Source organism: Lutra lutra, chromosome 7 (assembly GCF_902655055.1).
Source record: "Lutra lutra chromosome 7, mLutLut1.2, whole genome shotgun sequence".
Classification (NCBI taxonomy): domain Eukaryota; kingdom Metazoa; phylum Chordata; class Mammalia; order Carnivora; family Mustelidae; genus Lutra; species Lutra lutra.
The window spans coordinates 61,373,070-61,398,902 of NC_062284.1; the positions used below are offsets into that span (position 1 = coordinate 61,373,070).

The following is a 25,833-nucleotide window of genomic DNA, read 5'->3' on the forward strand; positions in this document are numbered from 1 at the left end:
TCATTTTCTTTCCCAGAGTCCCCACGGATTGAGCCCTGTTAAAACTCTGCGACGCACACTGGCTTTTCCCCCATGTGACCAAGGGGCGTGTGGCCTGGACAGACCCTGGAGAAGTCAATAGCCCTATTCTCTTGAAGAAAGTAGTCAGCGGGGGCGCCTGGGTGGCTCAGTGGGTTAAGCCACTGCCTTCGGCTCAGGTCATGATCTCAGGGTCCTGGGATCGAGTCCCGCATCGGGCTCTCTGCTCAGCTTCCCTCTCTCTCTCTCTCTCTCTCTCTGCCTGCCTCTCCGTCTACTTGTGATCTCTCTCTGTCAAATAAATAAATAAAATCTTAAAAAAAAAAAAAAAGAAAAGAAAGAAAGCGTTTGCTAGGTGGTCGTGTGTACCTTCAGCACCTCCTTCCAACCCCGCTCCTTATGTCACTTCTCTGTCTTGCTCTGACAGGTGACCTTGGAGAAGGTGCTTGGAATAACAGTGTCTGGAGGCAGAGGACTTGCCTGTGACCCTCGATCGGGTTTAGTTGCCTACCCAGCAGGGTAAGTACATTGGAAGAAGGCTTACCGCATGGGAGTTTATAACCATGCTAAACCAGATGGGGTGGGCAAGAGTTTTTTGGTTTCTTCTGGGAGATCTGTCCAGGTGAATGTTTTGGTACCTTTTCTGTAAAGGAGATACAGGGCCAGGTCAAGGCTCTTTGTGGAATGTTGTCCTTGTTGCCATCTGCCCAGTACATAGAGAGTCACACTTGATATTACACACAGTTCCCATCACCATCTTTAATATCTACCTTCTAGTCACTGTCTCATGTACCACACAGTTTGCCCATTTAAAACGTACAATTCAGTGTTTGGTGCCACCATCACCACAGTTCATCTTCAAACATTTTCATCACTCCAAAAGAGAAGCCCCATACCCATTAGCAGTTAGTCCCCATTCTCCCCCAACCCCAAGACCCCCAGCCCCAGGCAACCACTAATGCACTTCCTGTCTCTATAGATTTATCTGTTCTGGACATTTCCTGTAAGTGGAATCATTCCATTTAAGTAGAATATCTGGCCTTCTGTGAGGCTTTTTTCCCTGAGCATCATGTTTTTAATGTTCATACATGTCATGTCGGGTATCAGTACTTTGTTTCTTTTTATGGCCGGAAAATATTCCATTATGTGGATGTCCCACACTTCCTCTAATCATCAGTTGATGGGCTTTTGGGTTGTTTCCACTTTCCAGCTACTTTTATTTTAGGAAAAATAACAGGTGCCTGGGTGGCTCAGTTGGTTAAGCATCTACCTTCAGGTCAGGACATGAGCCCAGGGTCCTGGGATGGAGTCCCACATCAGGCTCCCTGCTCAGGGGGGAGTCTGCTTCTCCCATTGCCTCTGCCCTTCCCCACTGCTCATACTTTCACTCTCTCTCCATCAAATAAATAAATAAAATCTTTAAAAAAAAGAAAGAAAGAAAGAAAAATACTGCTTTGAACATTTGCCTACTCTTATCACTTGGAAAGACGTCAGTGCCATGGAAGAAAAGCAGGGTTTCTGGGGCCAGTGTTCCTCTGTCCCTTGCTGCCTTTTCACTCCTCTGCTCCTGCAGATGAGAAACCCCTCAGCCACAGTTTCTTTAGGCTCTTGCAAAAGTGTTTCCTCGGGAGGCTTGGTGCCCTTGCTGCTTCTGGTTCTCTCTGTCAACCTCCGTACCTTGCTGCTGGGCACAGGAACCCAGAAATGGGAAGGCCACCCTGCTCCACCTGTCTTCCCCCACCGTCGGCTCAGGAGTGCCCACTTTCCCGGTGTGAGTTCCACGGCGACTCTTGTAGTTTTTGTACCAGTATATGATTTTTCTTGGTTTGATCATCCCGTCCAAAATCTGCCTTTGTCAACAACTTGTTTTGTGCCAGGCCCTTTGCTAAGCACTTTGCAAGGAATGATTTCATTTACTACCCAGAGCAACCCTGGGTAGTGAGGTTGGTACTACTACTATCCCATTTAGAGCAGAAGCTAAGATAAAGAGAGGTTAAGCAGCTTGCTCCAGGTCACACAGCTGGTGAGTGTCTAAACTGGCATTTCAACCCTAGTAGTCTGACTATAAAGCTCTCGATCTCAAAATGGTGTGGAGTCCGGGAAGACCTGACTTCCTGCTTATTTTTTTAAAAGCTGCATCTTGAGCAGCTGCCTACCTGCCACACGATTGAGAAGAACCCAATTTCTGGGCATCTCATTCTATGCCAAGGAAACTTCTGGCCCTGGATTCTGGGGCCAGTGCCTCTCCTGATCTGCCCTTTGGCATCTGATGTCTGTGGTGGGGGTACTGTGAGAGCTGCACCGGCTTTCCTCTGCGGAGGCTGGGTCGGCCTCCTTCTCCCCTTCCAGAAGCAGGCTGATGAATGACCTCTATTGCTGGATACCCTGTGCAGCCGGCCTCAGGGGAATTCCACTCGTGCCTGCCTCTGCCTGGGAAAGCCGGGTTCCTTCTTGTTGGAGTTTGGGCCGGGGCTGGATTTGAGATGGGCAGGAAAGACCTGGGCGGCTGCTTGGTCTGTACTGAGCCCAGTGTGCCTGCCCTAGGGATTGTGGAGCTGTGCTCCCTACCTTCTTCCCCCCACGCCCCTGACCCCAGGCCTGGTACTAAAGGATTTGTGATTCTGTGTGTGATCAGGGCCCATGCTGGCACATGTGTCCGGGAGTCAGTAGCCTTCCAGATGGTATATGGAAGCTTTGTATCTAGTAGGTTCCCTCAGGGTGCTTGGCTTGGGTGAGCCCTGGGCGGTGACATGATCTACTCCGTGACCTTTTGATTTCCTAGGACTTCCAAGTTCTCTCTTTGCAAATGCCCCTTTTTTCTGAGTATTTTTCGTTTTGCTCCGTGCTGGAGGTCCCTATTGTGCTTCTGACGTGTCTGGGGGCCCCCAAAGTCTCTGTGAGCCAAGCAGGCTCTTTCCCTCCCTTCTCTTCTTTTTTTCCTATCTGGGGATCCTAACCCCACCCCCACTCTCTAGTTCCTACTGTGCTTGTTGCTCTAGGAGTGGCTCAGGTATCCTAGAAACAAGAAGAAAAACAAAGCTCAGAAAAGTCTCCCGGAGGCCTAGAGGCAAATATCAAACCAAAACAAAGTTTTTTGAAAGGAAATGAAACCGCTCCAAGAGGGTGGGGTAGTGGGGGGGTGGGGGGTTGTGTGTCAGGCAGAGGTGGGTGACGTCTCTGGGCAGAGACCCCTCAGTTTTAGTGGCTCCTGCATCTCTTCTCCAGAGCTCCCCCTTTGCTGTTCTCTCCGCAGAAAAGCCTACCCCTCACTTGTCACACTTGGAGTCCCCCCGCTCCAGGAGGCCAGGTGGTCCCCAGAAAGCCTCTTGGAGGGACTCAGTTTAGTTGCACATCCATAATTGACTTGGGCCCCTCCCGTGGTTGGCTTGGTAGAGGGCTTAGGTGCTGCGGAGCCCAGCGTGGCCCCCAGTGCCATGGTGGGGCCTGTCAGTTCTGAGAGTGAGCTTCTCTTGACCCCCAGTGCCTCAATCTGGGGCCTGGGCTGGGGGAATGCTCCGGGCAGAGCCCTCCACTGGAGTGAGAGGACCCCTCTCCAGCAGCCTGGAGGAGACCTCTTCGTTGCCTTGGGAGGAGGAAGGCAAACCCAGATTTCCTGAGAAGGCCTTACTGTTTACTCAGCCCATCCTGGAAGTCACGCTGAGGTTCCCCCAGTTCCAAAGCACTGGGCAAGGTGTGAAACCACAGTCTCTCGACCTGAACAGTGTTCTAATGACATCTGAGCAAAGGGCGCATGGAATTAGCTTCTGACTATCTATGGGCAAGCCCTGTGTGGCTGTTTGCCAGGGAGTGCATGGGACTGTGGAGACACGGGATGGGCCTGAGAGAGGACACCTGGGCTTCGTGCCCTGGTGGATGGGAGTCGTGTGTAGGGGTTCTCACAAGCCTTGGTCCCCTTGGGGCCTGTCTTCTGGTCGCTCTGTGGGCCTCACATCTGACCCTGAGCCCCCTTTGCTCTTCCTCAGGTGGCTTGGTCCTAGATGCCTTCATTCATTTTTGGTCAGCAGCTGTTGTCGAAAGCTGCTCTGGGCCAGGCACTGTTCCCAGTGCAGGGTGTACGGCAGCAGGGCAGGAAGCATGGCTGTGCTTTGTGGGGTTTAGGTTCAGGAAGGGCAGGCAAGCCATAAGTGTGTAAGGCCATAAATGAGCAAGATGACATCAGAGATGGGAAGTGTTCTGAGAAAGTAAAACCAAGTGATGGAGAGGAGGGTAAGTGGCTAGTTGGTGGGGCTGGGGCTGGGGAGGGGCTGCTTTAGGAGTGGGTGGTTAAGACTCAGGGGGAGGTCATGTTCAGCTAACGTCTGAATGACCAGGAGGAACGAACTCGTGAGGATCTGACTTCCCAGTGGTCCAGGTGGCAGAAGCCGCAGGGACAAAAGTGCCAGGGAGAAGAGGAACTGGGTACCTGTTTGAGGGGCTGAACGGTGGCCATGGTGGCTAGAGCGTAATGGGTGGGAGGACGGGGGCCCAGACATTGCATTTTGGCGGGGCCCGTAAGTCTTAGAGTCCACAGAGATTCCCATCTTGTTCCAGAAGGGACCGTGCTTAGAGTCCTCTGGGCAGAGAGAAGTGCTGCCCAGCTTTCCACTGATACCCACGGTACTCTGTCTTCTCTCCTGTTTTTTGTTTGTTTGTTTTAAGATTTTGTTTATTTATTTGACAGAGACAGCGAGAGAGGGAACACAAGCAGGGGGAGTGGGAGAGAGAAAGCAGGCTTCCTGCCACCAGGAAGCCCGAAGCGGGGCTCCATCCTAGGACCCCAGGGTCATGACCCAAGTCAAAGGCAGATGCTTAACCATCGGAGCCACCCAGGCACCCCATTCCCTCCTGTTTTTGAGGAGGGACTCATAAAATGCCCCAGAAACAGAGATGCCAGTAGGGCCCATGACCTGGCCTCAGAGGATCACTTATTTGGAAGGCCCCAGGTGGCAGGCATTTAAAGAGGACGGCAACCAAGGATGCCTTCAGAAACATCCTAGACTCATTGTCTCTTAGAATAATTAAAGCTACATGGTTCCCCTTTTGGGAGTGAATCCAGAGGGATGGTTTATTATTCCACACCTGGGTGAGGATCCTGATGAGTCATTAGTGTCCAACAAGTCATGTCTGGGATGCCACAGTAGGGGCTCCCATAGTTAACTGCTGATCCCCCAGATCTCGCTGTCCTTGTTAGTGGTGGGCCAGAGTCCCCTTCAGGAAAATGGCCAGGAGCACTGTGCTGGTCACTGTGCACACTGTCTTCTTCAGTCCCTGCCATAGTTCTGTGAGGTAGATATTACTCTTCCTGTTTTACAGTTTTACAACTGAGATGCAGAGAAGTTAAGGAATGCGCCCAAGATCACACAGTATGCTAGCACACAGGTCTGCCTTGCCCCAGTTTTCTTGTTCCTTCCATCATCACACTGCCCTCAAGTGTCCATGAGTCCGAAAAGCCTGAGGTAGGGGAGAACACATACCTGCTCTAGGGCCCTAGTTCTCAGTTCTGCTCATCAGCGGGTTCCTTGGCTTTGAGATCTGGTGGCTAGTGACTTAGTCGATTATTCCTTCCATCACAGATATTTATTGAGTGAGTGCCTCTCTTCTAGGCCCTGGAGATATAAACAAAACGGATACAAGTACCACCTGCACAGGGCTGGTAGTCTAGTGGTAAAGACAGATCTCCTCCCTCCCCCAAAGTGAACTTCACAAAATAGAAACTGTGTGCTTTAGAAAAAGTATAAGCAATAAATAGTGAAAGGGAATAGGGAATGGGGGTAGGGCATGGGGTTGTAATGTCAAATCGTGCTGGAGGGTGACATTTGAGCAAGGCTTGAAGGACCTCTTGTCCCTGTGTGAGTCACCTTCTGTTTTCACCTGGTCTGAAAGGGGAACGGCTAAGGCACAGGGTCTCCGCTCAAACTTTTTGTGTCCTGCTCCCTGTTTGTGCTGCTGTGTCATTGCTCATCCCACGCTTCTTTTGTTTCTGCCTTCTGGGGGATGGAGAGTGGTAGGAGGCAGATCCTGTGAGAATGCCAGGCTCTTGGTGATTGGCGGCAGGCCTGGACCTGTCCGGGGAAGGGGCGTGTTGAGGGCTTGGCCCTTCCTGGTTCAGAGGACCCCCTGGGCAGTGGGCCCAGCACCTGGTGCTGGTGTTCCACCACGTGACTCCCAGGCCGAGGCCCCGGGGGACAGAGATCTTACTGTCTCCATGCACCCACAGCCTGGGGTTCTGAATTACGGGACTCAGCCGGTTCGGCCAGCCTAGCCCTTGTGGTGGTTTGTGGCCAACAGTGCTGTAAGGGCACACGTGCAGATGCCTGCCTGCTGTGCTGGGTGAGGTCAAGGCCCTGGGGGGCCAAGGCGGAGGGCCAAAGACTGATGCAGGCTGCACCCCACCCTCTACTCCCTGTAGATTGGGGAGCTTGCTCAGGGTCACAGAAGACTGATGTGGCTCCCACATCAGTGTCGTTGAGCTCTCTTCTCTTGCGAGGACCTCAGCCAGTGGGGCACAGTGGGAACCTTGGATGTCTGTGCCAAGTTCTACCCTCCCTTTGGCACCTGCATTACTCTCCACACAAGTGGAACTGTGACCAGGGGTTGGTTTCTTTCTTCCTCTTCCTCTCTATGGGGAGGTTTCTATATCTGAATAATTAAAAGTAAAAATTTCAGCTTAGGGGTCTATCTCTGTGTGCTCCTCTCCTTTGCACATTTCTCTCTTTTGTGTAACTCCTCCATGCCATGCCTGAGAACTTTCCAGGCTATGTTGGGGGTGGTGGGGAGACAGTGTCGGAGAAAGGAAGGGTTGCCTCACAGCTGGTCATCTCCCTCTCTATCTGTGCTGTATTTTTACATACACACACTGCTCTCCTTCCTCCTCCCACCATGGAGCTGCACTTATCAGGAGGAGGAAACAAGGTGCTGTGGGCCAGCAAGACTCAGAGTGAGTATGGGGTGATTTGGACAGTGTTTTTTTTTTTTTTTTAAGATTTTATTTATTTATTTGACAGAGAGAGAGAGAGAGAGATCACAAGTAGGCAGAGAGGCAGGCAGAGGGGGAGGGGGAAGCAGGCTCCCCACAGAGCAGAGAGCCCGACACGGGGCTCCATCCCAGGACCCCAGGATCATGACCCAAGCCGAAGGCAGAGGCCCAACCCACTGAACCACCCAAGTGCCCCTGGACAGTGTTTTAAGCAGCCTGATGCACCGTCCTTGGAAAGTCACAATGCTGCTTTGGGATGACAGGCTTAAAGGAAAACTCACAAGCATATCATAGAGCCCTCATCACCTACTTTTCCTGGATTTGGAGTGCGGCTGACTGGAATATGTGTGGGGTCGGGTTGAGTCAGAGCAGCTCTCAGCCGAAGCCCTTTGCCATGGTTTTTGTGGAGCTGATGAGAAAGCTGGGTAACCTGTAACCGCTCACGCTGGAAGTCACCGCTGGAGAGATGATCCTGCAGAGATGGGCCTTCTCCGCAGATCGACCCAGATACCAAGAAAGTTAGAAAACATGGTGGCAAGCGGGTGTGTGTGTGTGTGTGTGTGTGTGTGTGTGTGTGATTTTTTTCCCCACACTGACTAAAATATATATATTTTTAAGATTTTATTTATTTATTTGACAGAGATCACAAGTAGGCAGAAATGCAGGTAGAGGGGTAGGGGGGAAGCAGGCTCTCTGCTGAGCAGAGAGCCCAATGCGGGGCTCGATCCCAGGACCCTGGGATCATGACCCAAGCTGAAGGCAGAGGCTTTAACCCACTGAGCCACCCAGGCACACCTGACTAAAGTATTAAAATCTAAATATCTAAATTTATGAACTCGTAACTGTAACTGCTATAGTTTTCATCTGCCCTGTCCTGATTTCCAAAAATCCTGTGGCCCAAATCCTTTTCCCCTCAAAGTGCTCCAGTCAGCTTTCCCTTCTTCTCACAGGCACCCTGCACATGTTAGGTCAGCTGCATTTCATGTCTCTCATCTCCAACTTCACTTTCCTCAATTCACTCCACTCCAGATCCCTGAGAGCACTGCTTCTGGAATCCTGACTCTCTCTGTGGCTTTAGCTGAGTGGCCTTGACCCAGTTACCTCGCTGCTCTCCGTTCTTGGTTCTATGATCTTGGTTCTCTGTCTCTGAAGTGGGGATAATTGTACTAAGAGTCGCAAGGTTGCTGTAAGGGTTAGCTAAAACCAGACATCAAGGCTGCTTGGCAGAGTACCTGCTACCTAGAAAGTGCTTACAAATGGTAACTCTTGTTACTGAACCCCACTGTGTGCAGAGCTGAGGACAGCTTACTAAAGGAACCGGAAGCCTTCATGTTCGGGGTGCACTGAAACTCTTGTATGGTGCTTTCTAACTTAGCCAGGAGATGGCACTTCTGTTTCCTTCCATGCCTCTGCACTGCTGTCTAGACATTTGAGGGGGTTTCTCTCTCCGCATTTCCCCCATCCCTTCCTTGCTACCTTCCAATCTTTCATGCCTTCAGTGAATGGAGATGTGGCTATTTTCTTTCCCCAAGCTTAATCAAGCTCTCCTTTCCTGGCTGCCTTCCCAGAACAAAAAAATAAAGCCTCCTTTGAAGTTTTTACCATTGCTGAGAACCTAACAGGACTTCCCTCCATTCTTCCAGAGGAAGAACCTGAAACAGTCCCTTAACACCTCGTTGCCCACCGCCAGGAGCCCCCTTGCAGCCTCCTTTCCATGCTTAAAGAGTAATAACTTAAGAATTGTCATTTGTTTGGCTCCTACTATGTGTCAGAAAAAAATCATTTAATCTTCACAGAAGCCCTGTGAGCTAGATCTGAGTGTCCATCCTTTATTACAGAGAAGTCGACATGCTTGTGCCTTACTAGGGTTGCAGAGTTGTTCGTGGCGGAACAAAGGCTCAGACCCTGGTCTCTGCCTCCAGAGACCACAGCATCCCGACCACCCCAACTCTACCTCTGAGAATCCAGATGTCCTCAGTCCCTCTGTCCGTAGAAGACAGGTGGGGCGTGGAGCAGGGAGGGCTGGGCCTACTGATGCCGCACAGGACCAAGCTAGTGGACTAAGGGAGGCGCTATCCCATTCACATCCTTCTTGAACAACTGCAGTGGGCCAGCCTCTGCCGGGCCCAGGAGACTGTTCTCCTGAAAGGCACAGTCTGGTGGGAGGGCCATCAAAAATAATGGAAAATTACAGCTGTGATAAATGTTACAAGATTGATATGCCGTGCTTGCTATGAGAGCATCTACTGAGACCATTTGAGCTGAGATCTGAAAGGGGACTAAAGATGAACTAATTGGAAAAGGGAGAGAAGAATGTTCTAGATAAGGGAAATAGTTCTGCAAAGGAGCATGGGAGATTAAAAAGAGTGAAAGAATGACGTTGGAGCATGGTTCAGGGTGAAGCTGGAGGGTGGGGTCATACAACCCAGGGCCTTCATGGGTACTTGAAGGAGTTTGGTTTTGGAAGCCCCAGGGCTCATCTTCCAGGAGTGTTGTGATCAGATCAGACATGCATGTGTGTTTGATGTAAAGTACACTGGAAGCAGGAGGCCTGGGAGTCCTGGCTGTATTCTTTCTGGGACCTTTCTGAGCCTAGGCCTCCTCATCTCAAAGTTCTGGAGGGTTGGACTCAGTGATTTTAAAGTCACCTAGCACACTGCATTTAATTCCTTCCATCCTTCCTTCCACCTCTAAGGTTCTTTGAGTCTGTCTGTTTGGAGGAATTAGGCTCCCTGTACCCCGGACTGCCCCTAACAGAAGCTGGGCAGGTGTGCATGGGGGTGTGTGTATGTGTGTGTGTGGTGTGTTTGGGAACAGGGAAGGAGAGTGATGAGGCATGGGGTTCCCAAGGCCATCTAACTTTTGTCGTATGTGTAAGGGAAGCTGGAGACTAGAAGTTGGTGTAAGGAGAGAAGGGAGATGAGAAAGGGGAACAAGGAAAGATGAGCAGACGAAGAGTGAAGGAGAGAGGAAACTGAGGGCACATCTGGGGAGGGCTTAGAGGAGGAGATGTGACTCAGGAATCCCAAGGCTGTTTGTTGCTCAGTCTGGCAGTTCTGGGCATACCTAGTATGCCTCAGAGATGCCTGGGTCCCCAGAGATCACCTGTGGAATGTGCGTATTGAAATGTTCCGTGGAGCTAAGCGCTCACCAGCAGCTGTACTTGCCTTTGCTTCAAGCTCTAGCAGGTACTGGGCTTCCCATTAAACAAGGCTGGTCTGGGGATGCCACTCTCTGCTCATTCTGTCCCCATTCCCTGACCTGGCGTAGCAGGCCCCACGCTTGCTCCTGTCAGCTACCTACAGTACTAATGAAATGAGGCAGAAGGAGCAATGGGCCCAGGCCTACTGACAGCCACTGAGCCTATGGGAGAACACTGCCTGGCCACAGCTTTGGGCTTTCTGCCTTGATTCCTACTGCCCGGCCTCCTCCTGGAACTGCCTCTGGAAAGTCAGTCTGAGCCTGACCCTGTCCACCCATGCTGCCTGGTTGGAGAGGGTCCTCCCACCCTTCTCTGCTCTGATTGTCTTCTGGCAGTCCAGAGGACCCTTCTTGGGCTTGCTGGGGCCAGGGATTCTCAGGGCAGGGCCCAGGAGTTCCAAGACACTCAACAGCCCTCCCCAGGTCCTCTTGGGCTCTCTCTGCCCAAGAGTCTCACTGAGATTCTAGTCTCACTGAGCCTCCCTGAACCTTCAGCCTCCTGCCTTCCACCCCCTGCCTCATCTGGGGCACAGAGAGTGTGGGGTGGGCTCCTGCCAGGTACACACATGGGCACACCCAGGAGAGGCCTCACCCCTCCTTGGAGCACAAACACTTGTCAGACATGTGGCTCCAAGCCTGTGAACTGGGCTGCACACCTGTGGCCAACCTTTATCAAATCACATGGACTCTTCCTTCCTGCACCTCTTCCTGGGCTCTGGGCAAGGGCTGTGGGGAGGCCTGAGCCCTCGCTGCCCTTTGTGGGTATGACCAGAGATGTTGTTGGTGCTTAGGGACCCAGCAGGATAGGCTTCCAGGGAGCCTTTGTGCTCACGGGGCTGCAGAGATAGGTCCTGGTGGGTGGGAAAGGGAAGTCAGAAAAGTGGGTTGCCAAAAAGCCGTCAGTTGCCCTCGGTGGCAAGCAGAGGGTCCCTCTGCACTCTCTCTAGGCAGCTCTTGGTGCTGAGTGACCGGAATTTCCAGGTGGCCTGGATGCTCCTGGGGGAGCTGTGGTCTGGGGCTAAGTCTCTTGTCTCACTCATCTCCCCAGGTGTGTGGTCGTGCTGTTCAATCCCCGGAAACACAAACAGCACCACATCCTCAACAGTTCCAGGTAAAAGGGTCTGTGCCTTGGGGAGGACCTCCTTTTCCGGGGAGCTGTGAGAAAGGCACTGCCTGGGGCATTGTGGCTCTGCGGTCTGGGGCCTGTTTGGGCCCCAGGACCAGAGAACAAAATGATGCACGGAGGTTGGCGTCTGCTGGTCTTGCCTTTTGAGGGGACTCTGTGGGAGCTGGGCTTAGGCCAGGTGGTCAGTGCCCCTCTGAGGCCCCCTTTTGCCCTGCAGGAAAACCATCACTGCGCTTGCCTTCTCTCCCGATGGCAAGTACTTGGTCACCGGAGAGGTGAGTGAGAGAAAGGGGGCTGCAGTCCTCTGGGGGTGGGGGGGTGGCCTAGCCTCAGCAGAGGGCTCTAGTCCTGGGCCTGGTGAGGGCTGCTGCTTCTCTGGCTTCCTGAACAGATGCTAAACCCTAGTTTTTGCTCTACCTGAGAAAACAATAGTTCTTAAGCTTTAGTGAGCTCCAGAATTGCCTGGATTGCTTGGTGAAGCGCACATGGCCAGGCCTCCTAGGATTTCTGATTCTATAGGTCTGAGATGGGACCCCAAAATCTGCATTTCTTACAAGTTCCCACTGGTTGATTCTGCCCATTTGGGAAGCAGGCTTTAAAACCACGGTCTTAAAATGTTCCTGGTCCCCGGAGGCCCCCTGCTGGGCACAAGGGGAATGCCTCTGCTTTCTCAGGTTTGCCCGGAGCCCCCCTGGGGAGCCCCAATAGGCCTGAGTGGGAGCAGTTCTCAACCCTGCAGGCCCATCAGAATCACTTGAGGAATTTCGAGCAAACACACAGGTGCACACACGATACAGAGATGTGGAACAAAATCTGGGGTCGTCTTTTCCTGGATAATCATTATGGCCCTGAGATAGAGATCATGTTTTTTTGTTTCGGTTTTTGTTTTGTTTTGGTTTTTACCCTTGGCCCCATAGAGCACTCTGCTCCTGACTCTCTGCCAAGGGTCATTAGAGAGATTGTACGTAGTTGTTGGGGAGGCAAGGGCCCCCACTCTGAAAGGCTCGGGGAAGCTGCATGCCTCGGCCCTCACTTACGGTTCTTGTCGCCCCGCAGAGTGGGCACATGCCTGCCGTGCGTGTCTGGGACGTGGCCGAGCAGAGCCAGGTGGCGGAGCTGCAGGAGCATAAGTACGGGGTGGCTTGTGTGGCCTTCTCCCCCAGCGCCAAGTACATCGTCTCCGTGGGCTACCAGCATGACATGATCGTCAACGTCTGGGCCTGGAAGGTGAGTGGACTGGCTGGGGTGGCCTGACAGCCTCATGGTGGGCGGTCACAGGCCAGTTGGGGAGCCAGGACACAGCTGATGGGAGCCCCTTCCCCCCACTCTGCTGATCTCAGTCTTGTTCTAGAAAAGAGCCTGAAGCACAGAAAAGCAACTGTGTAGCCAAGTGTGCTGGTAAAAAGGGGCTAGTTTTATGTCTGGGGGGGGGGGGGGCTCCCAAGGAAATGAATCTCTTTGACTTCTTCAGAAAGAAATTCTTCTCTCTCCCTTCTTTCTCCGACCAAAAAATCTTGGAAAGGAACATTTTTAAAAGTACACAGCCTATCCAACCCTTCCGCCGTCCTCTGAGCCTCTTCTTAGCCCCAAGGGGCAGAATTTTGATTCTTCCTTTGGCTTTACCTCCAGAAAAACATTGTGGTGGCCTCCAACAAGGTGTCCAGTCGGGTGACAGCGGTGTCCTTCTCGGAAGATTGCAGCTACTTCGTCACCGCAGGCAACCGGCACATCAAATTCTGGTACCTCGATGACAGTAAGACCTCAAAGGTGAGCTGATGCGGCCAGAAGTAGCCCCAGGGCCAGAGGCTGCTTGGCCCTCCCCAGGAGACCCTGTTCCACATGGGGCCCCTTCCACTCACTCAGCAGCCGTACAGAAGTTCTGGGTGAGCCAGATGCTATCTGGGCTGAGGGAGCGTCTCAAAGAGCAAGCCAGGGGGCTTGCTCCTTTTCCTCCCTCCCCTCAGGGCCTCATGTGCCGGGACAGGCTCCAGGGTGGGTGGGTGGCAAGAGTGCTGTGTCTCCACAGGTGAACGCCACCGTGCCTCTGCTGGGTCGCTCGGGGCTGCTGGGGGAGCTGCGCAACAACCTGTTCACCGACGTGGCCTGTGGCCGAGGGAAGAAGGCTGACAGCACCTTCTGCATCACGTCCTCAGGGTTGCTGTGCGAGTTCAGCGACAGGAGGCTTTTGGATAAGTGGGTGGAGCTGAGAGTAAGCACCTCCGGCCATGGGTCCATGGGTCGGGGCTGGCCGCCCGGGGGTCAAATCAGGGGAGATCGGATGCCTCTGGCTCCCTAAGCAGGGGCTCAGGCCCTCAGGCGTGTAGGAGGGGACCACAGGTGAGAGGAGTTTGGGGGAGCCCCAGCATGGCCTAGTTCCAGCCCACGAAGATCTGTATAACTCCCTCCTCTCTGCTTTCTCTTCCCGCCTTTCTTTCCCCTGCTTTCCTCTTCTGCTCAGAATACAGACAGCTTAACAGTAAGTGAGGCCTAGACCCTCCTGTCTTTCTCATGCTGTTTCTTTTCCCTCTGCTGGGCTTTTCCTTACTTTGTCCTCTTGGCCAAAACCTCTTGGGCCTTAGAAGGGTCCCTGGCTCCCATCCCCCAACTGCACGTGGCTGTGGGCCTGCTGGCCACCTGCTGCTGGAGGGAGGGGCATCTCTAGCCAGCAGCTGAGGGGCTCAGGCCAGAGCAGCCTCTGTCTTAGCTGCACTCCTCTCAGCAGGCAACTGTGGTGGAGGGGTTGGGCGGGGGACCCTTGCTGACCCGAGCCCCTCCGCCTGCAGACCACTGTGGCCCATTGTATCTCTGTGAGCCAAGACTACATCTTCTGTGGCTGTGCCGATGGCACCGTGCGCCTGTTCAACCCCTCTAACCTGCACTTCCTCAGCACGCTGCCCCGGCCCCACGCCCTGGGCACCGACATTGCCAGCGTCACTGAGGCCAGGTGAGCTACTGAGGGTGGGGGGGCTACCTCTGCTCAGAGCCTCCCTCTGGGCCCAGCCTTCCCTGGCTGTGCTATGTGAAGAGTATGTCTGCCCCAGTGATTGCCAGGAACACCTCTGCAGACCTACAGATTTGGGTTTCCTGATACTGGTGGCCACAGAGGAGACCATACACCGTGGGAAAGTGGGGAGTGTCTCAGTAAGGGGGGGTTAGGCGGGGCTTTACTATAAGATTTGGGCTTATAGTAGAGGATTTTAGGGATGGTTCAAGGGATTGAAGGTTTGCTCTGGTTAGATGCTGTCAGAAAGGGGTAGCAGTTGCACAGCTGGGCATCTTTATAATTTTAATCTCAAAGGTGGAAGGGAAGGTATGGGGCAAAAGCTGTAATGGGTGAAGAAGCAGTAGCCAGTCACCACAGACGGGACCGGGAACATCTGGTCATGTTTGTGGTTTGTGCTGTGCTGTGTGTTTGTCTGTGTTCTCGGACATGGTTATGAGGGGTCTTGTTTGTTCCACTCTGTCACGGCCACGGAGTTCCCTTGTCAGACTGTGGTGTTCCGTGACGTGGGTTGTGTTCCTTACTAGAACTCGATGGTCCAACAGCGCGTGCCAGGTCAGCTCCCCGCTGACAACTATGAGGCGCTGCTTTTTCCTTTCTCAGGCAGCTCCCCCCTGCAGGTCTGAAGAGGCTCACTCTGCTGCTTCCTTTGTGGTTTGGCTTCGGTTTTCATTCTTTCCAGTCCTTCATTTCATCAGCTCCCCACTCACTCTTTGTCCTGTCCTCTTCCCAACAGTCGCCTCTTCTCTGGAGTGGCCAATGCCAAGTATCCAGACACCATTGCTTTGACCTTTGATCCTACGAATCAGTGGCTGTCTTGTGTATACAATGACCACAGCATTTATGTTTGGGATGTGAGGGACCCCAAGAAAGTAGGCAAGGTGTACTCGGCTCTGTATCATTCCTCCTGCGTCTGGAGTGTGGAGGTATGTGGGCTGGGCTGGCCTGGGACGGACCAGGTTTGCTGGGGTACCGCTGTGAGGCGGGAAGTGGGGATCCCTGAGTATAAAGTTACATTCCTGCTGCCTCCTTGTTTCTCCGGCAACATCCCTATGTATCCCCATATCTTCAGATGGGTCCCAAGGACTGAGCTTAAATTTTAGTGCTTCTAAAGCTCGGGCTCCTTCCCTTGTACCCTTGTCTGACCTTAGCTTTGCTTCATCCTGGGCTGGGTGATCTTGGACAAGTTACTGAACTTGGCTGAACCGCAGTTTCCTGAGCTGTAAATTGAGGCACCTGATTAATCTTGTCCTGAGAACTAAATGAAACAATATAAATGGGAGACGTGGAAGAGGGCCTGGAACGTAGTAGGAGCTCGTTAAGGTGTTTGCCCTTAGCAATTACAGAGAGTATCCAGCAGCGGCAGCTTGCTTCCTATGTGACAAACACGGCGCTAAGTTCTTCCAACGTTCTTTTTTTAATCTCATTCCCGTCCATCTCCTTGGGCAGGGAAAGGACTGCCCCTAACCTGAGATCTGACTCTGTTCCCTCTGCCCCTCAGGTCTACCCTGAAGTGAAGGACAGTAACCAGGCCTGCCTGCCTCCAAGTTCCTTTATTACCTGTTCCTCGGACAATACCATCCGGCTGTGGAACACGGAGAGCTCCGGGGTGCACGGCTCCACCCTGCACCGAAACATCCTCAGCAATGTGAGTCCTGAGGCCATAGGGCACCCGCTCCCCGCTCAGTGCCCACCCCCCACAGACTTCATGCCTCTCTCTCAGGATCCGGTTCCCCATATGGATCTTCCAGCTCAGATTTGGCTGGGCTCCTTGAGCCAGGGCTTTATCTTGTCCAGCATTCCTCTCCCCTTGCAGCTGTATGGGGTCAGGCCTGCCTTACCCACCTCTCCTCCTGACGTGCTCCACTAGGACCTCATTAAGATCATCTATGTGGATGGGAACACTCAGGCCCTGCTGGACACGGAGCTGCCCGGAGGAGACAAGGCTGATGGGTCCCTGATGGACCCCCGTGTGGGCATCCGCTCTGTGTGTATCAGCCCCAATGGACAGCATCTAGCCTCTGGGGACCGTGTAGGCACTCTTAGGTAATGCCAGGCCGGGAGTGGTACCAAGGACCTCCTGCAGTGCAGGCTTTGGTGGGGGGGTTAGGTCCCAAAGGACAGAGCTTGAGAAAAATGGGCGCAAAAAGATTGGGGATCAAGGTGTCTATATACAAGGGGAAAGATAGTAAATTTACAAGGAAGAAACCCAGCAGAAACCATCCTAACCAAGTGATTAAGCTTACTATCCTCGTAACAGCATCACGAAGCCTGTGATAGGATGCACTAAGAAGCTACAGAGAGTGGTTTCAGTGGTCTTCTGGCCAAAAATGTGTAAATTCAGTCCAATTGTGGGAAAACAGCAGCAGACTCAAATTGAGGTACAGAGGACAGAGTAATGAGTACTCTTCTAAAGAGTACAGGGGAGTAATCAGTGCTCCTCAAAAGCATCAAGGTCATGAAAGATAAGGAAAGACTGAAGAACTGTCACCGACTATAGGAGACTAAGGAGAAGTAAAAACTAAGTACAATTTGGACTCTCGTGAGGATCCTGGATCCAGAAAAAAAGATATGGTGGGAAAGCTGGTGAAATTAAACTAAAATCTTGAATTAGCAGTATTGTACCAATGTAGATTTCCCGGTTCTGGTATTTGAGCTGTCGTTAACATGGGAAATTGCTGTACTCATTGCCACTTTTCTCTAAGCCTCAAAGTTCAAAAATAAATAAAAATTTGATTTTAGAAACAGGCCCCGGGGGGAAGATATAGCAGAGAATGGAGGGTGAGTCTTTCCTCCTGTAGCCTGGCAGTGACGTCCTCCCTCTCCTCTTTGCAGGGTGCATGAGCTGCAGTCCCTGAGCGAGATGCTAAAGGTGGAGGCCCATGACTCAGAGATCCTCTGCCTGGAGTACTCTAAGCCGGACACGGGTAGAGCTCCATTCCTGCTCCGTGGTTCACTGGCTTGGGGTTACGGGGCTCGGTTCCTGCAGGCCTTCTGCCGGGCCCAGATAGGGGCCTGCTGTGGGCACGCATGGGCTGATGGAGTTCTTTGAACCCCAGGTCTGAAGCTGTTGGCATCAGCAAGCCGGGACCGGCTCATCCACGTCCTAGATGCTGGCCGCGAGTACAGCCTGCAGCAGACGTTGGACGAACACTCCTCCTCCATCACTGCCGTCAAGTTTGCAGGTGGGGGCAGGGCAGTTGGGACACATCTTAACCACCTACCACCAACATCCTCCACCCCCACCCCGACTGCCACCAGCCTCCTGGCTCGGTGAGAGGGGTGTGCCCATCACAGGGGTGTGTTGGACGGCCGCTGGGAGGCCTGGGGCCGCACTGGAAGGCAGATGGAATGTAGACTCTATGTCTAGGGGACCCTGAGCCAACCAGTTGGCTGGGGATGGAGAGCACGGAAAGCTTAGGTTTGGAGGGAAGGATCCTGATTTAATCAGTCGTCTGGGTCATGTGGAGAGCTCCGTAGTGGGTCAGTAGAGGAAGGGCTGGCCCCTTGTGGTGAGAGCAGTGGGAATAGTGAGGCCCCCATCTTCCGTAGCCAGCGATGGGCAAGTCCGCATGATCAGCTGTGGAGCAGACAAGAGCATTTACTTCCGCACGGCACAGAAGGTGAGGGTCTTGGGCTTCCTGGACTGGGGCGGGGGTGGGGGGCTCCTACCCCGCCCCCAGCTGAAGTTGTAAGAGGTGAAGGGAGGTAAAAATGGGGCTTTCTGGGCCTGGTGGGGCCACGCGCTCTACCCCTGCAGTCTGGAGACGGAGTCCAGTTTACACGGACACACCACGTGGTACGGAAGACGACCCTCTATGACATGGATGTGGAGCCCAGCTGGAAGTACACGGCCATCGGCTGCCAGGACCGAAATATTCGGTGGGCATGTCCTTTTAAAACCGTCTGACCGCATTCCTTCAAGCCCGGGGGCAGGGGGTCAGCTCCTGGCAGCTCTCTCCCTATTTCTATCTTTTTGTCCAGGGCCTTGTGCCCCCTTGAGCCTAGAGAATGAGCACTTCACTGTACCAAGGAGGCAGGAGTTGGTGTTGGGGCGTGGCTCCCAGTGAGGACATGGCTGGGACCGAATGCTGGGGGACCCCGCCACCCGGGCGTGCTTGATCACGGCCTCCTCTTCATGTGAACAAGAGCGTGTTTCTTTCTTTCTTTTTTTTCTTTTTTTTAAGATTTTATTTATTTATTTGACAGAGACAAGTAGGCAGAGAGGCAGGCAGAGAGAGTGGGGGGGAAGCAGGCTCCCCGCTAAGTGGAGAGCCCAGTGCGGGGCTTGATCCCAGGACCCTGGGATCATGATCTGAGCCAAAGTCAGAGGCTTTAACCCACTGAGCCACCCAGGCACCCCAAGAGCACATTTCTTTACAGGATCTTTAACATCAGCAGTGGGAAGCAGAAGAAGCTGTTTAAAGGGTCACAGGGTGAGGACGGCACTCTGATTAAGGTAAGGCCTTGCCCAGGAGGATGGACCCTAGGCCACAGAAAGGGAAGCACTGGGGTACCAGGTGGAAAGGGACTGTTGCCTCCCTTGTCCTCTGCCAGCTGTGTGTCCCGCTCCTCAGGTGCAGACAGACCCCTCAGGGATCTACATCGCTACCAGCTGTTCTGACAAGAACCTCTCCATTTTTGACTTCTCCTCAGGCGAGTGTGTGGCCACCATGTTCGGCCACTCAGGTGAGCGTTGCCCCAGTACTCTACTGCTGGAACTTTACTCTTTCTTCCTTTAGTTTCTTAGGACCTCACAGAGCTGCCTGTCCCTCACTTCCAACCAACATCCACCTCCATTGTTGGGGCAGAAGCTTGGCCAGGACTTTAGGGTGGCTAACAGGCCATATTCTTTGTTCCTCACAGAGATTGTCACTGGAATGAAGTTTAGTAATGACTGCAAACATCTCATCTCAGTGTCGGGGGACAGGTGAGTAGGAGCCAGCTTCCCTGAGACACAGAATTTTCCTCTGTGACACACACACGCTGCCCCTTCCTCTCTCTTCATATCAGGGATGTCTCTGGGAAGTAGGGCTGAGCAGAGGTATTTCTTGGCAGGGCCTGATGTGGCACTAGAGGGTGGCTTTGGCCTTCCTGCCAGCCCATGGAGAAGGGGAACTAGTAGACACTTACCTTATCTCTCCCTCACCCAACTCTGGCTCTACCCAGCTGTATATTTGTATGGCGCCTGAGCTCTGAGATGACCATCAGCATGAGGCAGCGTCTGGCTGAGCTGCGCCAGCGTCAGCGAGGGGGCAAGCAGCAAGGGCCGTCTTCTCCCCAGAGGGCTGCAGGACCCAACCGGTGAGAAGAGTGTGGATACGGGCTAGCGGTGGGTGGGCATCTGGAATGCTCGCTGTTTCAGTGCTCCTCCTTTTTGCTCTGAACCCGCCTTTCACCTGTACCTCCTGACTCCTGGGTCCCTCAACACCTGTTTCATACCTGAAGACCCATGAACACTGGCCTCTTCCTGCATTGAATCTCCTCTTCCCGTGACCTTCCTTGTCTTGGACTCAGGCACGAGGCCCCATCGATGCTGTCTCCTGGACCAGCTCTGTCATCAGACAGTGACAAGGAGGGAGAAGATGAGGGCACTGAAGAAGAGGAGCTTCCAGCTCTGCCCATCCTTGCCAAGGGTACCAAGAAGGAGCCAGGTGTGTGGAAGTCTGGAGGAGGGGGAAACGGGCAGCAGTTGGCCCAGTGGCTAGATGTACCCTTTCTGGGATGGGAGGGGAGAGCAGGGTGAGCTGAGGAGGCCAGAGCATCACTGTGGCCACACAGTGGGGTGAGCTGGTACAGAGCTGGGGCTCTGGATGGGTGGGCAGGCAGGAGACACTTTCTCTGACTGCCTGTCTCTGTCTAGCCTCAGTGCCTGGCCCGGCCCTGCCCCGAAGCCTGTCCCATTGGGAGATGAGTCGGGTGAGTCACCATCATTAAAAATGCCCTTCCAAAGTTCCCAGGGGTGGAGGGAGGTGAAGGCAGAGCTCTCCGAGCCTGTGCTGTACCACTTGTGATCCAGGAAGGGCCTCGTGGGAGAGTTTGAGCAGCTCGGCTGATCCCAGGTTGGGGGTGGTGAAGCCCTTCCCGCACGCCAGGTTGGGTGGACTGCAAGGTCTAGTCACTGCTAGAAGAAGTGCTGTAGTAGTTCAGCTTCCTGGGGGCCAGCAGGGAAGTGTAAAGAAAGAACAGGTTGAGGTGGGCAGTAGACAAGGGTTGTCTGAGCCAAAGAGTTAGAGCTGAAGTTCAAGGGGTGCCTGGGTGGCTCAGTTGGTTACATGTCTGACTCTTGGTTTCAGCTTAGGTCATGATCTCAGTGTCGTGGGATTGAGCCCTGCCCCATGTGGGGTCCCACTTAGGGTTCCATGCTCAGAGGACAATTTGCTTGTCTCTCTTCTTTCTCTTCTGCACTCCCCTTATGTCCGTGTGCCTGTGTGCAGTAGCTTGCTCTCTCTAATAAATAAATAATGTTTAAAAAAAAAAGAAGAAGAAGAACGTAAGTTCAAGAACCTTAAAGGTTCAAAGAGTAGGCATCTGGAGGAACTGTAGTTTTGAAGACTCCAGGTTAGGAGGTAAGCGCAGAACTTCCAGAGCAGTTAATTAGAGGGACCGGGTGGTGGGAGGACCAGTAACTGGGCGGCTACTTCAGGGCAGCCAGAAGAAAGGTCAAGGCTTTCTGAGCCATCCCCACGGCAGCCCCACCCTCACTTGTGCTGGGTCAAGACTTCAGATGGCAGCACCGTCACTGTCAGTAGCAGCTCCCTGGAATGATGGTGGTGTGGTGCCTTCAGGGCCTTCTGACCAGGCCAGGGGCTCAGGGCTGGACTATTGGGTTTGTCCTTGGTGTTCTGAATGGACCTCAGAGTAAGGGACTTTTTAGAGATGACCAGCTCCGAGGGGTCCATGAGACCAGGTGAAGGCTGAGACTAGAAGGTCTCAGACAGGATGTAGAGTGAAACTAAGAGCATGAACTCTGGAGCCAGACCACTCAGGTTGTAAACAGCAGGCAGGCCCCTAACTGTCCGCAGGACTCGATAAGTTATTCAAGCCTACTGTACTTCAGTTTTCCCACCTATAAAAATGGGGATAATGATAATACCTACTTTCTAGGATTGCTGTGGGGATTAAGGGAGTGGGTACATGTACATAAAACACATGGCACACGGGCGCCTGGGTGGCTCAGTGGGTTAAGCCGCTGCCTTCGGCTTAGGTCATGATCTCAGGGTCCTGGGATCGAGGCCCGCATCGGGCTCTCTGCTCAGCGGGGAGCCTGCTTCCCTCTCTCTCTCTCTCTCTCTCTCTCTCTCTGCCTGCCTCTCTGTCTACTTGTGATCTCTCTCTGTCAAATAAATAAATAAAATCTTTAAAAAAAAAACAACAACACATGGCACACAATGAGTGATATCTGAGTGTTTGCTGATACTGATGCTGTCTGGTGGTTGTGACCCCCTCCCCAATCCCTGCCTCACACTAGGCGCAGGAGACGGCAGAGTTCCTGGCCCCAGCCCCTGCAGCCAACCAAGGACCTAGGAGAAGGAGCCGCTGGGCCCAGCCAGGTGTAGAGCTGAGTGTCCGCTCCATGCTGGACCTGCGGCAGCTGGAGACACTGGCCCCGAGCCCTCGAGGTGCTAGCCAAGACTTGCTGGCCATGACCCCATCCTTCCCTGGCAAGCATGGTCAGCAGGCCTCTGAGACCTCACGTGCTAGCCAGGTGAGCCAGCTTTCTCCCAGCAACCTAGAGATCGCCAAGCAGCCTTAACCAGCCTTATGCCAACAGCTGGGGCCTGAGCACTGGGCCAGCTGGGCCTGCCCTGCCCCTGTGACACATGGGTAACTGGGACTGCAGAGGGTCAAGCTGGCTAAGCAGTATGGTCTGGGAACTGGGGTGGTACCCTTTGTCCTGGGCCAGGTTTCTTAAAGGGCTCATGGTATCAGGTGGTGGCTGGAGGTTGGCAGTCTGGAGTATGACAGAATACAGTCTTTCCAGAAACTCAAGAACATTAGCTGGAGTTCTCCTCACGGCTGGACTACTCAGCATCTCCCCAGAACTGACACCTACCAGATCCTTGCCCACTTCCCCCTCTTTTCCCAGACCCTCTCTCACACCAGCAACCTCAGTAATGCTCCTTTGTGTATTCCCAGAATGAAAAGCCCCCTCGGCCTCAGGCTTCCCAACCCTGTTCCTGTCCCCACATTATTCGGTTGTTGTCCCAAGAGGAAGGGGTCTTTGCCCAAGATCTGGAGGCTGCACCCATCGAAGATGGTATTGTCTACCCGGAGCCGAGTGACAGCCCCACCCTGGATACCAGGCAAGGGTCCTTCCCTCACCAGACCTCAGGGGCCATGCCGTCTTCCTTTCCCAGGCTTCCCTTCCCTTTAGTTAGGGGAGGGCCGGCCCAGGTTCCTTGGGGCTTACCCGCCCCCTCGCCCCTGCCTCATCCCCAGCCCCACTCACAGGTCGGGGAGACAGAAGCCAGGTGTCCCGGTGGGGCCACTTACCCCTACTGACTGCCTCTTGCTTCCCCGGCTGGCCTTCCTGGAAGTGAGTTCCAGGTTCAGGCTCCAGTCCGGGGGACCCTGGGAAGAGTGTATCCAGGCAGCAGAGGCCCTGAGAAGCACAGTCCTGACAGCGCCTGCTCTGTAGATGACACTAGCAGCCACCTTTCCAGCCCTGAGCACCCCAACGGAGGTGAGACTGTGGCTCCGAGGGAGGCCCATGGGCCGAGGCAGCCGTGGAGGCTCTGGCGAGGGGTGGGTGCAGTGTGCTGCTTCTCTCCCCCCCATATCCAGACTCGGAGAGCACGGAGCCCCTGAGTGTGGATGGCATTTCCTCAGACCTTGAAGAGCCCGCCGAGGGCGATGAGGAAGAGGAGGAAGAAGAGGGAGGCACTGGCTCCTATGGGCTGCAGGAAGGCAGTCCCCATACCCCAGACCAGGAGCAGTTTCTCAAACAGCACTTTGAGACTCTGGCCCATGGGGCTGCTCCAGGTGTGGTCAGAGGGCCCATATGTGGTCATGGCCCTCTGCCCTCCTTCCCTCCTTGCCTGGCTGAGAGGGAGGGGCCATGGGCAGGCTGTGCCCTGGGGTTACCTTCGAGGGGAGGTAGAATCGGGGCGAGGGCGGGCTTCAGTTCATGATTTCTGTCACCTTGGTAGGGGCCCCAGTCCGGGTACCAGAGAGGACAGAGTCTCGGAGCATCTCTTCACGATTCCTGTTGCAAGTGCAGACAGCCCCGCTCAGGTACCTCTCCCCACATCAGCTTTCACTCTCTGACTAGGAGCTGTGGCTCACTAGACCTCCTAGCGCTCCCCAGAGGTCCTGCCCCCAGGTGAGGCTTCTCCCTCCAAGGGTGCCGACTTCTGTCTTCCCACATCAAACAGCATTGTGTACTCCCGCATTTGGGGACCACTGGCCTACTGGCTTCATGCCTGCCCTTCCCGCCCAGAGCTTCTGGTGCTGTGAGAGCTTCTCCCCATCTTGGCAGGGAGGACTCCTAAGCCTTTGGGCCTTCTTCCCCATTTCCTCCCTGTAGGGAACCGTCTCCATCCTCCTCAAGCCTGGCGCTGACAGCGAGAGCAGCCCAGGTGCTGGCAGCTTCAGGTGAGCCCCGGAGAGGCAGCAGTGCCAGCCCTCCAGGAGCGCCCCCGGAGGCACAGCCCTCTCCTGAAAACACCAGCCCCCAGCAGCCAGTCCCTGTGCTTTTGCCTCGACGCTGCCTCAACCCTGACAGCAGCTGGGCTCCCAAGAAAGTGGCTGCAGCCAGCACCTTAGGTGGACTCCAGAAGGCCCAGTCTGTGCAGAGTCTGGTGCCTCAGGGTGAGGAGCCTGGGGGCCTCAAGTCCAGGGAGCGGGGAGTGTGGCGTGCATGCACATGCTAGAGGAAGGTGGCCTGATTCAACCCTGATGTGCCCCTGTGCTTGCCACTGGGTGTCCCTTAGTGGGTGTATGCAGGGCACAGCAACTCCTAGGGAGCTGTGAGCCTTAACACCTGGGAAGCCTTCCTTACCACCTGACCTGTATCTCTGTCTTCTCTGCAGATGAGGCCGCTCCACCAGGCCCATTGCTCTCACGGGAGACCAATGCCCAGGAGGGCCTGCGCTCCCTGCCACATGCCGACGGTTGTCCGTCTCGGCCTCAGTCCTACCAGAACGCCACCACCAGCGCCATGGCCAAGATTTCCCGCAGCGTGTCTGTTGGGGAGAATTTGGGCCTGGTGGCCGAACCTCAGGCTCCTGCTCCCATTCGAGTCTCACCACTCAGCAAGCTAGCCTTGCCCAGCCGGGCTCACCTGGTCCTGGACATCCCAAAGCCACTGCCCGACCGTCCTACCCTGGCCACGTTCTCACCTGTTACCAAGGGCAGGGCCCCTGGTGAGGCAGAACAGCCTGGCTCCCCAATGGGCCTCACAAAGGCTCACAGTACATCTGAGCGGCGGGCCTGTTTGGGGGAGGGTGGCCCTCCCAAGCCTAGGACAGAGTGCCCAGCTCCACCTAGGCCCAACAGCCCCTGTGCCCAGCAGCTGCCGGTCAGCAGCCTCCTCCGAGGCGCTGAGGACTTGCAGCTCCCACGCCCCGAGAAGACCCCCAGCCCCGTGGAATGCACCAGGCCAGGGGCAGCCCTGAGCCAGGACTCAGGTGTGCACAGCTCCCCAGCTCTCATCTCCTGCCCCATCCTCTTTCTCCTGTCTCTGTTGTCTGCTCTCTGGCTCCATCCCATTTCTGTGCGTCCAGACTCTGGCGTTTTCGTCCTGTCTCTGCTCCTGTCTTGGTCTGTAAGTCACACCCCGATGGTGAGACACTCCTGTCACTCTTCATGACCTCCTTGTGACCTACTTGCCCCTTCACCACCTTCTGGCTTCTTGTGCTGGGGCTGGCCCTCCCCTCAGGACCTTGTTTTCTGTGTGGTGTTGCGGGGCTGGCAGTGTTGGGAAGGAAGGAGGCGAGACAAAGGCAAGCAGAGGGGGTGTGCTCCTGTGGTAGGCCTCTCCTGCTCTCAGGGCCCCTGGGCGGGGGGAGGCCTGAAAGGGCAGCTTCACTGGGCCTCATTGAGTTGTATGTGTCCCCCCACCCCCCAGAACCGGTAGTGAGCCTGGAGGAGTGCGAACAGCTTGTGGCAGAGCTCCAGGGCAATGTACGCCAGGCTGTGCGGCTCTACCACTTGGTACGTGCTGGGCACCCATCGTGGGGGAGGTAGTGCGTCAGCAGTGCCAGCTGAATATCCAGAACAACCACGAGGCTCTTCCACTGATGGGTGGGCAGGGCAAGCAAGAACATCCTGGGCAGAGTAGGCAAGGGGCTTAGAGGCCAGACCAGGCCTCTTGATTGAGCACCTACTGGTCCTCTCTGTCTGGAGACTTCCTCAGACTGGATTGGGGTGGGGGGTTGTGGAGAGACCCTATGTTCTAGTTTGCCTGGGACCTGGTTTGTTCTAGGACCATCCCAGTTTTATGCCTGTTGTTCCCGTGTAATTATCAACAGTAGCACTTTGCCCACCATAGACACAGTGGACGGTCTA

At 54.3% G+C, this 25,833-nt stretch overlaps 1 protein-coding gene across 3 annotated transcripts in view; it reads left to right on the forward strand.

Moving 5' to 3' along the window:
• The window catches only part of MAPKBP1 (mitogen-activated protein kinase binding protein 1), a 52,385-nt gene that overhangs the window by 23,984 nt on the left and 2,568 nt on the right, over window positions 1-25,833 (forward strand). Inside the window, exons 2-29 of one of the 3 annotated variants that reach the window (XM_047736834.1) lie at window positions 446-537; window positions 11,244-11,306; window positions 11,539-11,596; window positions 12,378-12,548; window positions 12,951-13,088; window positions 13,348-13,530; window positions 14,105-14,265; window positions 15,059-15,248; window positions 15,824-15,970; window positions 16,193-16,368; window positions 17,158-17,249; window positions 17,382-17,507; window positions 17,875-17,945; window positions 18,083-18,204; window positions 18,706-18,781; window positions 18,900-19,011; window positions 19,189-19,252; window positions 19,492-19,626; window positions 19,840-19,976; window positions 20,186-20,241; window positions 21,794-22,030; window positions 22,462-22,628; window positions 22,863-23,008; window positions 23,155-23,307; window positions 23,475-23,559; window positions 23,852-24,135; window positions 24,357-24,953; window positions 25,394-25,479. In XM_047736834.1, coding sequence (XP_047592790.1) covers window positions 446-537; window positions 11,244-11,306; window positions 11,539-11,596; window positions 12,378-12,548; window positions 12,951-13,088; window positions 13,348-13,530; window positions 14,105-14,265; window positions 15,059-15,248; window positions 15,824-15,970; window positions 16,193-16,368; window positions 17,158-17,249; window positions 17,382-17,507; window positions 17,875-17,945; window positions 18,083-18,204; window positions 18,706-18,781; window positions 18,900-19,011; window positions 19,189-19,252; window positions 19,492-19,626; window positions 19,840-19,976; window positions 20,186-20,241; window positions 21,794-22,030; window positions 22,462-22,628; window positions 22,863-23,008; window positions 23,155-23,307; window positions 23,475-23,559; window positions 23,852-24,135; window positions 24,357-24,953; window positions 25,394-25,479 — 4,125 coding nt within the window. Of the gene's footprint in view, window positions 1-445; window positions 538-11,243; window positions 11,307-11,538; window positions 11,597-12,377; window positions 12,549-12,950; window positions 13,089-13,347; window positions 13,531-14,104; window positions 14,266-14,606; window positions 14,943-15,058; window positions 15,249-15,823; window positions 15,971-16,192; window positions 16,369-17,157; window positions 17,250-17,381; window positions 17,508-17,874; window positions 17,946-18,082; window positions 18,205-18,705; window positions 18,782-18,899; window positions 19,012-19,188; window positions 19,253-19,491; window positions 19,627-19,839; window positions 19,977-20,185; window positions 20,242-21,793; window positions 22,031-22,461; window positions 22,629-22,862; window positions 23,009-23,109; window positions 23,308-23,474; window positions 23,560-23,851; window positions 24,136-24,356; window positions 24,954-25,393; window positions 25,480-25,833 lie in introns of those variants that run through there. The other 2 variants (XM_047736833.1, XM_047736835.1) reach the window with 2 other exon arrangements.